This window comes from Lucilia sericata, unplaced genomic scaffold, assembly GCF_015586225.1.
Source record: "Lucilia sericata isolate MDLA Ls3-8-SP2 unplaced genomic scaffold, ASM1558622v1 Contig003108F_arrow, whole genome shotgun sequence".
NCBI lineage: Eukaryota > Metazoa > Arthropoda > Insecta > Diptera > Calliphoridae > Lucilia > Lucilia sericata.
In genome coordinates, this window is record NW_023996702.1 from 3,182 (window position 1) to 16,624 (window position 13,443).

The 13,443-nt window shown below is 34.1% G+C and overlaps 3 protein-coding genes across 3 annotated transcripts; 2 read left to right on the forward strand and 1 right to left on the reverse strand.

The window, feature by feature from the left end:
* Positions 1 to 617: 617 nt before the first annotated feature.
* Positions 618 to 9,224, reverse strand: LOC119614590 (charged multivesicular body protein 3-like). The gene is given in 4 exon segments (XM_037970704.1): positions 618 to 1,225; positions 1,227 to 1,297; positions 8,647 to 8,887; positions 9,017 to 9,224. Coding segments are annotated over 4 exon segments (687 nt in total). The 5' UTR covers positions 9,062 to 9,224; the 3' UTR covers positions 618 to 895.
* On the forward strand, positions 4,785 to 6,990 carry LOC119614591. The gene is made up of 2 exons (XM_037970705.1): positions 4,785 to 5,282; positions 5,481 to 6,990. Exons 1-2 carry the CDS (start codon positions 4,797 to 4,799, stop codon positions 5,529 to 5,531), a joined length of 537 nt encoding a protein of 178 aa, XP_037826633.1. The 5' UTR covers positions 4,785 to 4,796; the 3' UTR covers positions 5,532 to 6,990.
* A 389-nt stretch (positions 9,225 to 9,613) lies between the features above and the next one.
* Positions 9,614 to 13,109, forward strand: LOC119614594 (ATP-dependent RNA helicase SUV3 homolog, mitochondrial-like). The gene is given in 12 exon segments (XM_037970708.1): positions 9,614 to 10,113; positions 10,174 to 10,565; positions 10,832 to 10,943; positions 11,007 to 11,316; positions 11,386 to 11,520; positions 11,673 to 11,818; positions 11,821 to 11,972; positions 12,032 to 12,167; positions 12,170 to 12,210; positions 12,273 to 12,562; positions 12,564 to 12,604; positions 12,664 to 13,109. Coding segments are annotated over 12 exon segments (2,346 nt in total). The 5' UTR covers positions 9,614 to 9,773; the 3' UTR covers positions 12,915 to 13,109.
* Positions 13,110 to 13,443: the final 334 nt, after the last annotated feature.

The following is a 13,443-nucleotide window of genomic DNA, read 5'->3' on the forward strand; positions in this document are numbered from 1 at the left end:
TACAATTTTTTTAATATTTGTTCTAAAATCAAATATTTTCTTATGGTTTAATGATTCTTTTGTCCAAAATTATTAAAATTTTGTGCTTGATATTTTTATCTTTTTTATAATTTTTGTATTTAATATTTAAAATTGGTCTTTTCAAGTAATATTTTGTGCACTTGACGTATTCAAGTGAAACCTTAATCAAGAATATATTATTTTTTTCACATAAAAATCCTTTATCAATATTCACTAAGGACAAAATGATAATGTCCTTAAAATACGATTTGTTGAACTTTAATATGCGGGTATTTAACAGAGCATTTTTTATAACTGTCACTACAATTTAAACAATTAGGGATATGAATGTACATTAAAGTGGATGTTTTAAAAAATGTAGAAAGAAATAGCTTTATGTTGAGTTTTATTTTTAAATTGAAATAAAACTTATTTTATATAGACTTTTGCACTGAAATTCAAAATTGAAAATAAAATTTGAAATTTGTTATCGCGAATTCATCAATTAGCAGAAATAGTTTTCAAAATTTTTTTAGTTTTTTGGACACATTATCCATACTACGAGCGGCGTTATCGAAACTCTTTGCCTGATTATTAAAAACAGCATCAAAATAGTTTTTTTTTAAATAAATATTTATTCAGGTTTTTTACACTATCAAAAGATATTAAATACTTAATATATGAAAGAAAAGATTGAATTTTAAACAGAGTTAAAATTATTAATACCAGAATTTTATAAAAAAAAATTAACAAATAAAATATAAACTTAAAAAATACAATTAATTTAAATAAAATATATCATTTTAAATAAAAACCATTTAATAAAATAATGGACAAATTAAATGATAAATTTTATAAAAAGTACACGACGATTCAATAATGCTTAGCTTTTTTCTTACGACCGCAACGAAGCCAAACGTGATTGCATTTCCTGTAGGTCATCTTCTTCATCATCATCATCACCCACATCTGCGGTGACTGCAACAGCAGCAGCTGGTACTTTTTGTTGTTCAGCGGGAGTCAACTCATCGGGTGGTAGGGGAGCTTCACCCAATTTACCATTTGTGATTTCCCACAAAACTTTATCGACTTCCTTGGCAGCCTCCTCTTCCATTTCCTCAGTCTCCTCCAGGGATTCCATAGTTTCTTCAAGCATTTCTTCAATAATACCCGCTTTCATCATTTCTTTGGACATATCACGCATTATGCCAGCCAATTCCGGATTAGCGTACCAAATTTTGCATTGCCTGCATTACTTCGGTGGATTTTTGTAGGGAACCAGCTACACGCAAAGTTGCTGTAAGAATATTTTTCATAAATTGAACTTTCTAGCTCAACAAAGGCATGTTTTGGCTTTTATAAGCATTTTTAGGTTTTATAATATTTTACTTCTTGAATGCACTCCTAATTTTTTTCGTTACGAAATTGTTTGAAAGTATCTTCTGAGTATGGTACGGACAAGTGTCTAAGATAATATGGTCAAAGATTGTCACTAAAACGACGATAACATTAATGTGATAAGACATGTGAAGACTCACTTATAACTGATTACTGATCGGTAAGAACTTTTAAGACTATAATTTAACGATGATAAAGAAAGATGAGAGCTACACAATCTCATCTGCTTAATAGGATAATTAATCCATTCTCTTTTCTATTTTCTACAGCCAAAGCTTTGAAATAATTAATTCCCAAATACTTTACATGTGACCAAGTGAAGTTTATAGATCTAGTTGAGTAGATCACCCTACCATAGTTAGAACTTTTAATATTACTAAAAAATCGGGATGTAATTTTATCACACCATCTTATAATATCCAAGATTTAATTCTTATTCCATATAGTTAATATAATTTCCTGATAAATTCAGTTAAATTGAATGTTAAATATCTTCAAAATAATAAAATTTTAATTTAATTTCATCTGCTTCTGAATTAAAAAATGAGTTTAATTTAAATTTCCTCTAAATAACCTACCTACCATAACAAAGAAAAATGTTTGCAAAATAACTTTTCCATTAATAACTTTTAAAATTAATTATTTTGTAAACATTATTTGAAACAGCTGAATAAATTTGAAATCACATGATTTCTTCTCGAGATATAACCGATTTCCGAGTTTTACCTCTTATGGTTAAATTGTATAAGGAAATGATTGAAATCTGTCTATAATCTATCCCAAACAGCCCACGTTGCCGATTGGGTCATTTAGCTCATAAATATCCAGACTTATTAACCGTAGCCGCCATAAAAAGTCCCCTTCCAGAAATAACGTGGGTTAAGCGATCGAGCGAGCGAGCGAGCGAGCTAGCGAGCGAGCTAGCGAGCGAGCGAGCGAGCGAGCGAGCGAGCGAGCGAGCTAGCGAGCGAGCGAGCGAGCGAGCGAGCGAGCGAGCGAGCGAGCGAGCGAGCGAGCGAGCGAGCGAGCGAGCGAGCGAGCGAGCGAGCGAGCGAGCGAGCGAGCGAGCGAGCGAGCGAGCGAGCGAGCGAGCGAGCGAGCGAGCGAGCGAGCGAGCGAGCGAGCGAGCGAGCGAGCGAGCGAGCGAGCGAGCGAGCGAGCGAGCGAGCGAGCGAGCGAGCGAGCGAGCGAGCGAGCGAGCGAGCGAGCGAGCGAGCGAGCGAGCGAGCGAGCGAGCGAGCGAGCGAGCGAGCGAGCGAGCGAGCGAGCGAGCGAGCGAGCGAGCGAGCGAGCGAGCGAGCGAGCGAGCGAGCGAGCGAGCGAGCGAGCGAGCGAGCGAGCGAGCGAGCGAGCGAGCGAGCGAGCTAGCGAGCGAGCGAGCGAGCGGGAGAGCGAGCGAGCGGGAGCGAGCGAGCGGAGCGAGCGAGCGAGCTAGCGAGCGAGCGAGCGAGCGAGCGAGCGAGCGAGCGAGCGAGCGAGCGAGCGAGCGAGCGAGCGAGCGAGCGAGCGAGCGAGCGAGCGAGCGAGCGAGCGAGCGAGCGAGCGAGCGAGCGAGCGAGCGAGCGAGCGAGCGAGCGAGCGAGCGAGCGAGCGAGCGAGCGAGCGAGCGAGCGAGCGAGCGAGCGAGCGAGCGAGCGAGCGAGCGAGTAGCGGAGCGAGCGAGCGAGCGAGCGAGCGAGCGAGCGAGCGAGCGAGCGAGCGAGCGAGCGAGCAGCGAGCGAGCGAGAGAGCGAGCGAGCGAGCGAGCGAGCGAGCGAGCGAGCGAGCGAGCGAGGAGCGAGCGAGCGAGCGAGCGAGCGAGCGAGGAGCGAGCGAGCGAGCGAGCGAGCGAGCGAGCGAGGAGCGAGCTAGCGAGCGAGCGAGCGAGCTAGCGAGCGAGCTAGCGAGCGAGCGAGCGAGCGAGCGAGCGAGCGAGCGAGCTATCGAGCGAGCTAGCGATCTATCGATCTATCTAGCGAGCGAGCTATCTATCTATCGATCTATCTATCTATCTATCTATCTATCTATCTATCTATCTATCTATCTATCTATCTATCTATCTATCTATCTATCTATCTATCTATCTATCTATCTATGATTTATATGTTTAAGCAACGTGGAGAAATATGTGTGCTTTTCATCAACAAACATATTTTTGGTTTTATTTTTGCACCGTTTGCACAAAATTGTTGAAAAACTGAAGAACCAAACTGAGCGTAAAATATGAACCGATCCTAAAAATATTAGGTGGTGGAATTTATGTTTATATAAATGTTATTTATACCAAATATGTGATATTAGTTTTTATAAGTGAAATACGCTGTTCAAGTCACTGATGAAAGGTTTATATGGAGACTAGAATAAAACAGTTCCGATCATTACAAAAATCAGAATAAATGAACCTTATTGTTAATGATGATTTTTTAATGAATCAGGCTTCAGTTGAATCTACATATGTATATATTCCCCATGCATGCCGTCATCAAAGACTTTATATTAGTCTTTGCTCGAGAATGTTATACAGAATTATTAGGGGTTTTTAAATAAAATATATACAACTCAACTTTTTCTAATCCACTTGAAACAGTTCACATCTGATATTCATAACGAACGGTAGTCTCAGCAACATAAGCGCACAGCAAATCTTTATACATATTAAAAATAAAGATAACACTATTGTTTTTGTAATTGCCTACACACGTTCTTATTGAACTCACACGTGATAGTCAATTTTTTAAATAGAAACTAATAACACACCACCTAAAATGGCCCCAGGGGCCAAAAAATCTAGGAACAAAAAGCGCAATGCTAAGATAAAGTCAACTAAACAACCAGGGCATGTTTATCCAAATATTCCATCTTCGTTGGGAAATAGATTTAGTATCCTGGGGGGTCAAAATGATATGGATGTAGCTCCAGCAACAAATATAAATGAAGTAAAGGAACGTAAGCCACCACCTATTGTAGTGGAAATCAATGTATCATTTTCCGAAATCCAAAATTTATTAGGTAAGGAATGCTTTTTTAAGCGTACTTCCATTGGTACCAAAGTATTCACTCCAAACCAGGCAGTATATAAAAGCTGTATGCAAACACTAAAGGAAAATCAAATTGAGTTCCATTCGTATAATTCGAAAGATAATAGGTTATACACCACCTTCTTGCATGGCTTACCTCGTATCAAAGCAGACGATATCAAATCCGAATTGGAGAGCTACAACTTGTCACCATCTGCTGTAACTGAAATTATTACCAAATTTAGCTCGGATAATAATGCAGTGTATAAGGTACAATTTATTCGAAAAAACTTTAATCCAAGTTATTTAAAAAATGTGAGAACTATAGCTAACGTAATTATTACATGGAAAAAATACAGACCGAAGAAAAATGATAGACCAACACAATGTTGGAACTGTCTAATGTATGGTCATGGTGGAGAGCATTGTCATCGAGGTGCCGCTTGCATGATATGCGCAGAAAACCATCATACAAATGTTTGTCCATTTAATACAAATGAAAAGCGACCAGCTGTTTTTACTTGTTTTAATTGTAAAAAACATGGAAAAGAAAGAACTGATCATGCAGCAAACGACATAAATTGTCCACTACGTTCTCTTTATCTGGAGACGAGGGCAAGAGTAACAACTAAATCTCATAATAATAACAGAGTACAGCAAAATCTAAATACATTCCAATTCAACGGTGTGGAATTTCCCAACTTAGGCAATACAACAAGCCGCAACAATAATAATATAATGAATGCCAACGTTTCATACGCAAACCAGCTGAAAAATAATTCCGATCTGTTTAGTGTCGATGAACTTTTCGATATCTTTACAACTGCTATGGAAGATTTACAAAGATGTACATCAAAAGTGCAACAAATTAAAGTTGTTATGTCTATGGTAAAGTATGCTCATGGCTTACACTAATTCAAACGAATTTAAAATGCTTCATTTGAATGTTAATGGAATTTCATACTTTTCAAAATTAAAACAACTAGAAATATTGCTCGAAAGGGAAAATATAAAAATTGCTTCATTAAACGAAACATTTTTAACGGAAGGCATCAAACCCTTTTTAAAAAATTACTTTTTCTACAGAAACGACAGGTCAGATGGAAGAGGAGGAGGCGTCGCTTTACTGGTTCATAAATCTATAAAACATAAAAACTGCTTCACATTTAACACTAGATCTATTGAAAATATATCTATAGAAATAACAATAAATAATAGACCGATTGTAATAACTTCTGCATACTCGCCCCGTTATAACAATAATTTCTCTAATGATATTCATAAACTTACACCTTCAGCCAATGAATACATAGTTTTAGGAGACCTAAATGCTAAACATTCCGCCTGGAATTGTGCTACAAGTAACACAGCAGGTGTCATACTCAACAACATACAACAAACTTGTAACTTTTTCGTATACTACCCAAATAGTCCTACATTATACCCACATCAACGTAATAGACAACCGTCTACGGTCGATGTGGTAATTAGTAATTCCGCACTAAATATAGAAGTAAGAACGTTGGGTTACGAAATTCCTTCAGATCATCGTCCCATTATTTGCACCATAAAACGATCGAAGGCTTCAATTGCTGATATCAGTTACTATGATCATAGATTAACGAACTGGAACATTTTTAAGAATTTTGTTGACAATCATATAGTATTCAATATAGATGATTACAATTCAAAGCAAACAATTGATAATGAAATTAACAAATTAACCAACATTATTTTAGAAGCAAGAAATGCATCAACTCCCAAAGTTACTCAACGAAACTATTTTGAATTGCCTGAGAATATCTGTAAATATATAAAACTAAGAAGAAGCTACAAAAGAAAAAGTCAAAGAACTTCAAATGCAGTTGAGAAACAATTTTACAATCAATATGCAAACCTTCTTACTAAAATGATAGATAAAAACATCAAAGCAGAACGCAATAATAAATGGTGTCAATTACTATCTAATTTAAAACCAGGAGATACAACTTTTTGGAGAATTAGCAGAAGTCTGCGAGAAAAAGGTAAACACCAAATTCCATATATCAACTATGGAAATACCAAAATAACAGATGATAAGGAGAAAGCTGAAATTTTAGCAAATACATTTGTCCAAGCAAATAATCTTACCTCAAGCTACAAACATTCAATGGATAAATTCATTAACGCAAGAGTTAATGATTTTAGGAAGGAGAACCCATCTTCTGATTCCGCCATTTTTACAAATCTTGGAGAAATAACAAGTGTTGTGTCATCTTTAAAAGCCTCCAAATCACCTGGGTTTGACAATATCACTAATATACTTTTAAAGAACCTGCCAATTAAAGCGTTGAAATTGTTAGTCATTCTCTTTAACAGTTGCATTAAACTTAATTATTTTCCAAAAAATTTTAAAAACGCTAAGGTTATAGCTATAAATAAACCAAATAAGCCTAAAAACAGCCCTAACAGCTACAGACCTATTAGCTTGCTAAGCAATCTAGGTAAAATATTGGAAAAAATTTTACATCATCGCCTAATTGAATTTGTAAATTCAAATTCCATTGTTGCTAAAGAACAATTTGGGTTCAAAAAAGATCATAGCACTACTCACCAAATAAAAAGGATAAAAAATAAAATAATTGCTAATAAGAACAACAAAATATCAACGGGCCTTATCCTGCTAGATATAGAAAAGGCGTTTGATACTGTTTGGCATAACGGCCTTTTATATAAACTTTTACTTGCTAATATCCCGAAATATCTTAGTAAACTTATTGCTGATTTTATGGACGATAGAATTTTCAAAGTTGCAATTAAAAATACGACCTCATCTGACAAACATATTTCCACTGGGCTGCCACAAGGATCTGTTTTGTCACCACTCCTGTATTCAATATATACATCCGACTTTAAAGTTCCGAAGTACATGCAAACTGCATATTACGCAGATGATACCGCTTTAATTACTTCAAGCAAGAGTACCGGTGCTCTCTTAAAGAAAATGGAAAAAGGACTTGTAAGTTGCAACAAATATTTTCACAAATGGAAAATCAAAATAAATCCAATTAAGACTCAGGCTATAATTTTCCCATTCAACAAATCCCCTAAAAGATTGGCCCGGCGTCCCTTGTTAATAGGAAATAATGTTATAAATATACAAAACGATGTAAAATATTTGGGGGTTACGTTGGACAAAAAACTTATATTCAAACGGCATATCAACGAAATCTGCAAAAAAGCAATTAAAGCTTTTAGAGCCCTATGGCCATTGCTAAATAAACGTTCATGTCTGAACATGAAAAATAAGAATCTTCTATTTAAAAGTGTTATAAGACCCATATTAACATACGCATGTCCTGTATGGAGTACTGCAGCTAACTGTCACTTGAATCGTTTGCAAGTTATTCAAAACAAATGTCTCAAAATGATATATAACAAACACTGGAGATACCCAACATACCTTATCCATGAAGAAACTGGCTACGAAAGAATTACTGATTATATAAAAGAATTAAAAACAAGTTTTATGAAAAAATTGAAAGTTCTTCTTATCCCATGATAAGAGAATGTGTAGAAATTATACAAAGTTAAATGCAAATCACCAAATCGAAAATGATATGTTTATACGGTGCTATTACAACTAATAGCACAACTTTAAACCTATATAATTTTTCTTCATATTTGAATTCATTTAAAATCATATAAAGGTTTTTCCCATTTTACCTTAGAAATTATATTATTATATTAGATTATAATGTAAAAAAAAATATTGTAAATATCACTAGTCAATTCATTATTTGTTGTAATATCTATATAAAGATAAGATCTCATTTGTAAATATTTAGTAAGTAAAGATGTAAATAAAGGAAGATTATACAATAATACAATAATCCACTTGAAAACTTAAAATCGATAGAGATTCAACTAAGTTTCTGGCTTTTAAGTACTTTAAAATTAATTTTTTCTACGTATCTCAAGTTTTTGGATGTGTGTCAAATTTCAAAAACAGACTATTGTTGTGCTCGAGAATACCTATCAGAAAAGTTAGATCACTTCCCAATTATTTCTATTTTAGTTTGTTTTGACTATTTGTGTAATAAACTTTAAAAGGGTGATAGTGGTTACGGCTTTCATCAAATATTTGATATATGTATGTGAACGTACATTAAACAGTACAAATTCATAACAACCTCATTACTATAATATAGTGGACTACAAAAATTATTTTGTAAATTGTCCCATAAAATATTTCATTATGCCCACCACTCACCCAATTGATTTTTCATTTGCAATTGCACTGAATTTAAGTGGGCCTTTGAAGTGTAAATACGATTAATGGCTTTACGCGCTCCCACTATTTCCTTAGCCAATATGATGCAAGTGTCGCGATCATTTTTAGCTGCTGCCTGTTTAAGGGATCGTTTCACCTTTTCCTCTTCTCTTTGTATGCTGCGTATTTGACGATCAAGTTGATTACTTTCCTTGCGTATTTTATGCGTCCATTCTTGTACCTATCCATGAAATGATGATAAATTAATATTTTCATTTGTTTTGGTTCTTCATTTTAGAAAATGATGTCGTCATACTTGTGTTTACCTTGAATTTATAACTTTTTTCATTTAACGAAAAATGCACTTTACCTGTTCTTTGGGATCTTTTGATTTTGTTTGACCAAATAAACCCATTGTGGAGTTTTAGTTTATTTTAGTTTTTATCCAAATTTAATTTTTTTCAGCAGATTTTTAAAATTTAAAATGACTCATTTGCAATACAGTTGACGATTTTTTTTATTTAGTGGTTAAATTTTACATTTGTTTTCTTTTTACGTCGTTTGTTTTGACATTTCACTTGAAAAGAGAAAAGAAAGATGAGAGAAAGTTTTGTTTTTGGTTAACTAAGATGCCAGATTAGAAGAGAAGGTTTGTTAACGTTACCGTTAACGTTTAATTGAACTCACATTACGATTTACATTAGCGAAGTAGGGACAAAAGTTCTGAATTTGTTTTTGAAATCGGATTTTTATTTATCCATCAATTTCTAAAATAATCGTTAATTTTGAATTAATTCAATTAAAAACTTTAATGTTTCAAGTGTTGTTTTACAAATGTGCTATTAGCATTACCTTTGTCTGGCATCTCATTTAATTATAAATACAACCCTGTTGTCATATGTTTTCAATTCTTTGAATTTTTCTCCATATGACATTTTACTCTTATCAAAGTTGAGGTTAAATTTCCCAATTTTGACATTTTATTGTTTTCTAACAAATTCATTGCATCACAATCAATACAATTCGGTGTGATGCTGAATTTTTTTTAATTATTACTGTAAATACATTAAATTAGTGAATGAAATTATTGGCAAAATTAAGTTAAAAGTGTTTGGAGTTTGAAAATAATGCAAAATTCTCGTAGAAGTTTAACGTTACTATGTACGGCCACGCAAAATTTAACATTAATATCAGCACTACCACGATTGGAAACGGTCGCAGGTGTAGTGGGGGCTACACAAAGATTTTTGCATGCAACAGCAATACATGGAGCCCGTAATCGTAAACAACAGCCGGGTAATGTTTCAACATTATTTAAACCCGTCCAAGTGCAACATAATGCTGATGAAATTGATGTTGGGTCCGAGCTAGCGGGCAAATTGGAAAAGTCCGCAATTTTGAAAATTTTAAATAAATTCACCCAAAGAAGGGAAATAAAAGCTTTGTGCTCGGAAAATGGCTTAGATAGTAAGTATTTCTTTGTATTTAAATTTATTTCTTTAATTAAAATTTGTTTATTTTTTACAGATTATTTACAGCAACAGGCTTTTGCCTCATTTAGACGCTATTGCATAGAATCTGAAAATCTTCCTGTAGATCTTCATATAACATTTAGTGATATTATACATGGCGCTGGTCATGTAGACGATATATTCCCCTATTTTATAGGGCATGCCAGAACCATATTTCCACATTTAGAATGTATGGATGATTTAAAGAAGATTTCAGATTTAAGAACACCCGCCAATTGGTATCCAAGTGCTCGCGCTATTACAAGAAAAATAGTTTTCCATGCTGGTCCCACGAACTCTGGAAAAACTTATCACGCTATGGAAAGATTTCTTTCAGCTAAGACGGGTGTCTATTGTGGTCCTCTCAAGCTATTGGCCACAGAGGTGTTTAATAAAGCTAATGAAAAGGTATAAAGAAAGCATAATATTACTCTTCAGGAGACCTAGTACAGTTTTTTGTTCGAAACAATTTTTTAAATGCGACAACGCTTAGAATCCGTTTTTCTGGAATACCACTCGATTTTCAGGGTGTAATAAAAATCTAAATATGATTGGATCTACTCAAATATATCTTCACACTGTACTTTGTCTTATATTGAGTAATTTTGTTGTTGTTACACATTGTTACTATTTTTACCAACAGTATTAAAAAGAATTAAATCTTAATAATCTAGGGCACACCTTGTGATTTAGTTACTGGAGAAGAACGAAAATATGGCATTAATGAGAATACACCTGCAGCTCATGTGGCCTGTACCGTGGAAATGACTTCGGTCAATACACCCTGTAAGATGTCATAAACAAATAATTTGTGTATAACTAGTTAACTTTATTCAATATATGTTATAGATGAAGTTGCCGTAATTGATGAAATCCAACAATTACGTGATCCCCAAAGAGGCTGGGCTTGGACTCGTGCCTTTCTCGGTCTTATAGCCGATGAAGTACATGTGTGCGGCGAAGCCGGTTCCTTAGAATTATTGCAGAAAATCTGTGAAACTACCAATGAAACAGTTGAAGTCCATAATTATAAGCGTCTTACCGAATTGACAATAGAGGATTCCGCTTTAGTTAGTTTAGATAATATACAACCTGGTGATTGTATTGTTTGCTTTAGTAAAAATGATATTTATTCTGTTTCCCGAGAAATTGAGGCAAGGTAGGTGTGCTATTTTAATTTTTAAAAATATTTTTTTATTGTTATCTTTTCTGTACTTTTTTATTTTAGAGGTAAAGAAGTTGCTGTTATCTACGGTGGCTTACCTCCAGGCACAAAATTAGCCCAAGCTGCTAAATTTAACGATCCCGATAATAGTTGTAAAGTTATGGTGGCCACTGATGCCATTGGAATGGGTTTAAATTTGTGAGTACATATTTTTTTATTTAAATTAAATAAGCAATAGTTTTATAAAGTTAGTTGATTTCATCTAGTCTTTTTATATTTGTTAAAATATTAATTATATTTAAACACATTTTAATTAACTTCACATTTTCTAATATCTTCCAAATTTACAGGAGTATAAGACGTATTATTTTTTATTCACTGGTCAAACCAACAATGAATGAAAAAGGTGAGCGAGAAATTGATACTATATCCGTATCGTCTGCATTACAAATTGCCGGTAGAGCAGGACGTTTTCGTACACAATGGGAACATGGATTTGTACCACCTATAAGGCAGATGATTTACAAACCCTTAAAAAAATACTGGCTCAAACACCAGAACCACTAAAACAAGCGGGTTTACATCCAACAGCCGATCAAATAGAATTGTATGCTTATCATTTGCCTAATTCTACACTAAGTAATTTAATGGTGAGTCCAAAAAAACCTTAATTCACCTATAAATTAATAAAAATTTACTACATTTACAGGATATTTTCGTGAATCTTTGTACCGTAGACGACTCATTATATTTCATGTGTAATATAGAAGACTTTAAATTTTTAGCCGAAATGATACAACATGTTCCTTTGCCTTTGAGAGCACGCTATGTGTTCTGCTGTGCTCCATTAATCGTAAAATGCCATTTGTGTGTTCCATGTTTTTGAAGGTTAGTAGTTATTTTATATATTATTTTTATAGGTTTTAAAAAACGTATATTGATTACCACAGATCACCCGCCAATATAGTCGTGGTGAACCGCTTACATTTGAATTCATTACTAAAAACTGCGGTTGGCCTTTTACATTACCCAAAACAATAGTAGATTTAGTGCACTTAGAAGCGGTATTCGATGTCATGGATTTATATCTTTGGCTAAGCTATCGCTTTATGGATCTGTTCCCCGATGCTGCCTCAGTAAGAGCTGCACAAAAGGAACTTGATGAAATCATACAGCAAGGAGTTTTCCAAATTACTAGACTACTCAAAAATACTGAAGCTAATAATGGTGTTAATGATGGTGGACACCACCTACAATATGAGACGTATTATGCAGACAAAAGGTAATTTGTATAACAATTAATATAAAAAACATACTTTCATTTAATGTTATTATTTATAGAACCACGTATACCCAGCACCACTCGTGGACGTCTTACAGATCGTTTAATAGCCCAGGGTCTCTTAACGCCTGGCATGTTGAGTGAATTACGCAAAGAATGGGATGCTCAACAACATAGTTCTGCCTCGAAACAACAACATCAGAATACCTCAAATCAAACTGATTCTACAAATTCTCCCAATGATACTGACGATGATGATGCTGTGTTACATAAAAGATGCGTAGAAAACGTAAAAAATAAATTCATCTAGTTATTATATTTGCTAGTTTAAATTATTTTAAGTAATATAACATTTTACTTTTCTTTGTTATCCAGTTACGTATATTTAGCAGAAGAAATTGTAAAATTTCTTAAGAGCTGTACAAAATATATTTTGTATACAAAACAAAAAAAATTATATGTTAAAAATATAAAAAAAATATAATGAACTTACACTAAATGGTGATTATATGCGTTTTAATGATACAAGTTCACTGATTTCACTCAAGGTTTTCAGTTAAACTGTTTCTTTAGAAAATTTCACTTTTTATTTTTCTATAGGAAATTTCAGTGTTTACAGTCAATTTCTACTTTTGCCAATGAAATATTAGCCTTCCAAAGAATGTCCAAAAATTTTTTCAGGCAACTTTTTCTAAAGAATAGAAAACTATTTGCAGTTATTACTATTCAACAACTAATAAAGAAATAAAAGAATTCTTAAATTTTTATCAAGATTTTATTAACAAAATTTGATATATTTATTAGTTTTTTTCTTGTTGCTTTTATTAAAGTATTTATTA

Bases quoted from the DNA above. Each gene is read 5' to 3' on its own strand.
- LOC119614591 (XM_037970705.1), top strand. From the start codon at position 4,797: ATGTATGGTCATGGTGGAGAGCATTGTCATCGAGGTGCCGCTTGCATG. The intron at 5,283-5,480 runs GTAAAGTATGCT...CTTTTTCTACAG, and splicing joins TTAAAGTTGTTATGTCTATG to AAACGACAGGTCAGATGGAA.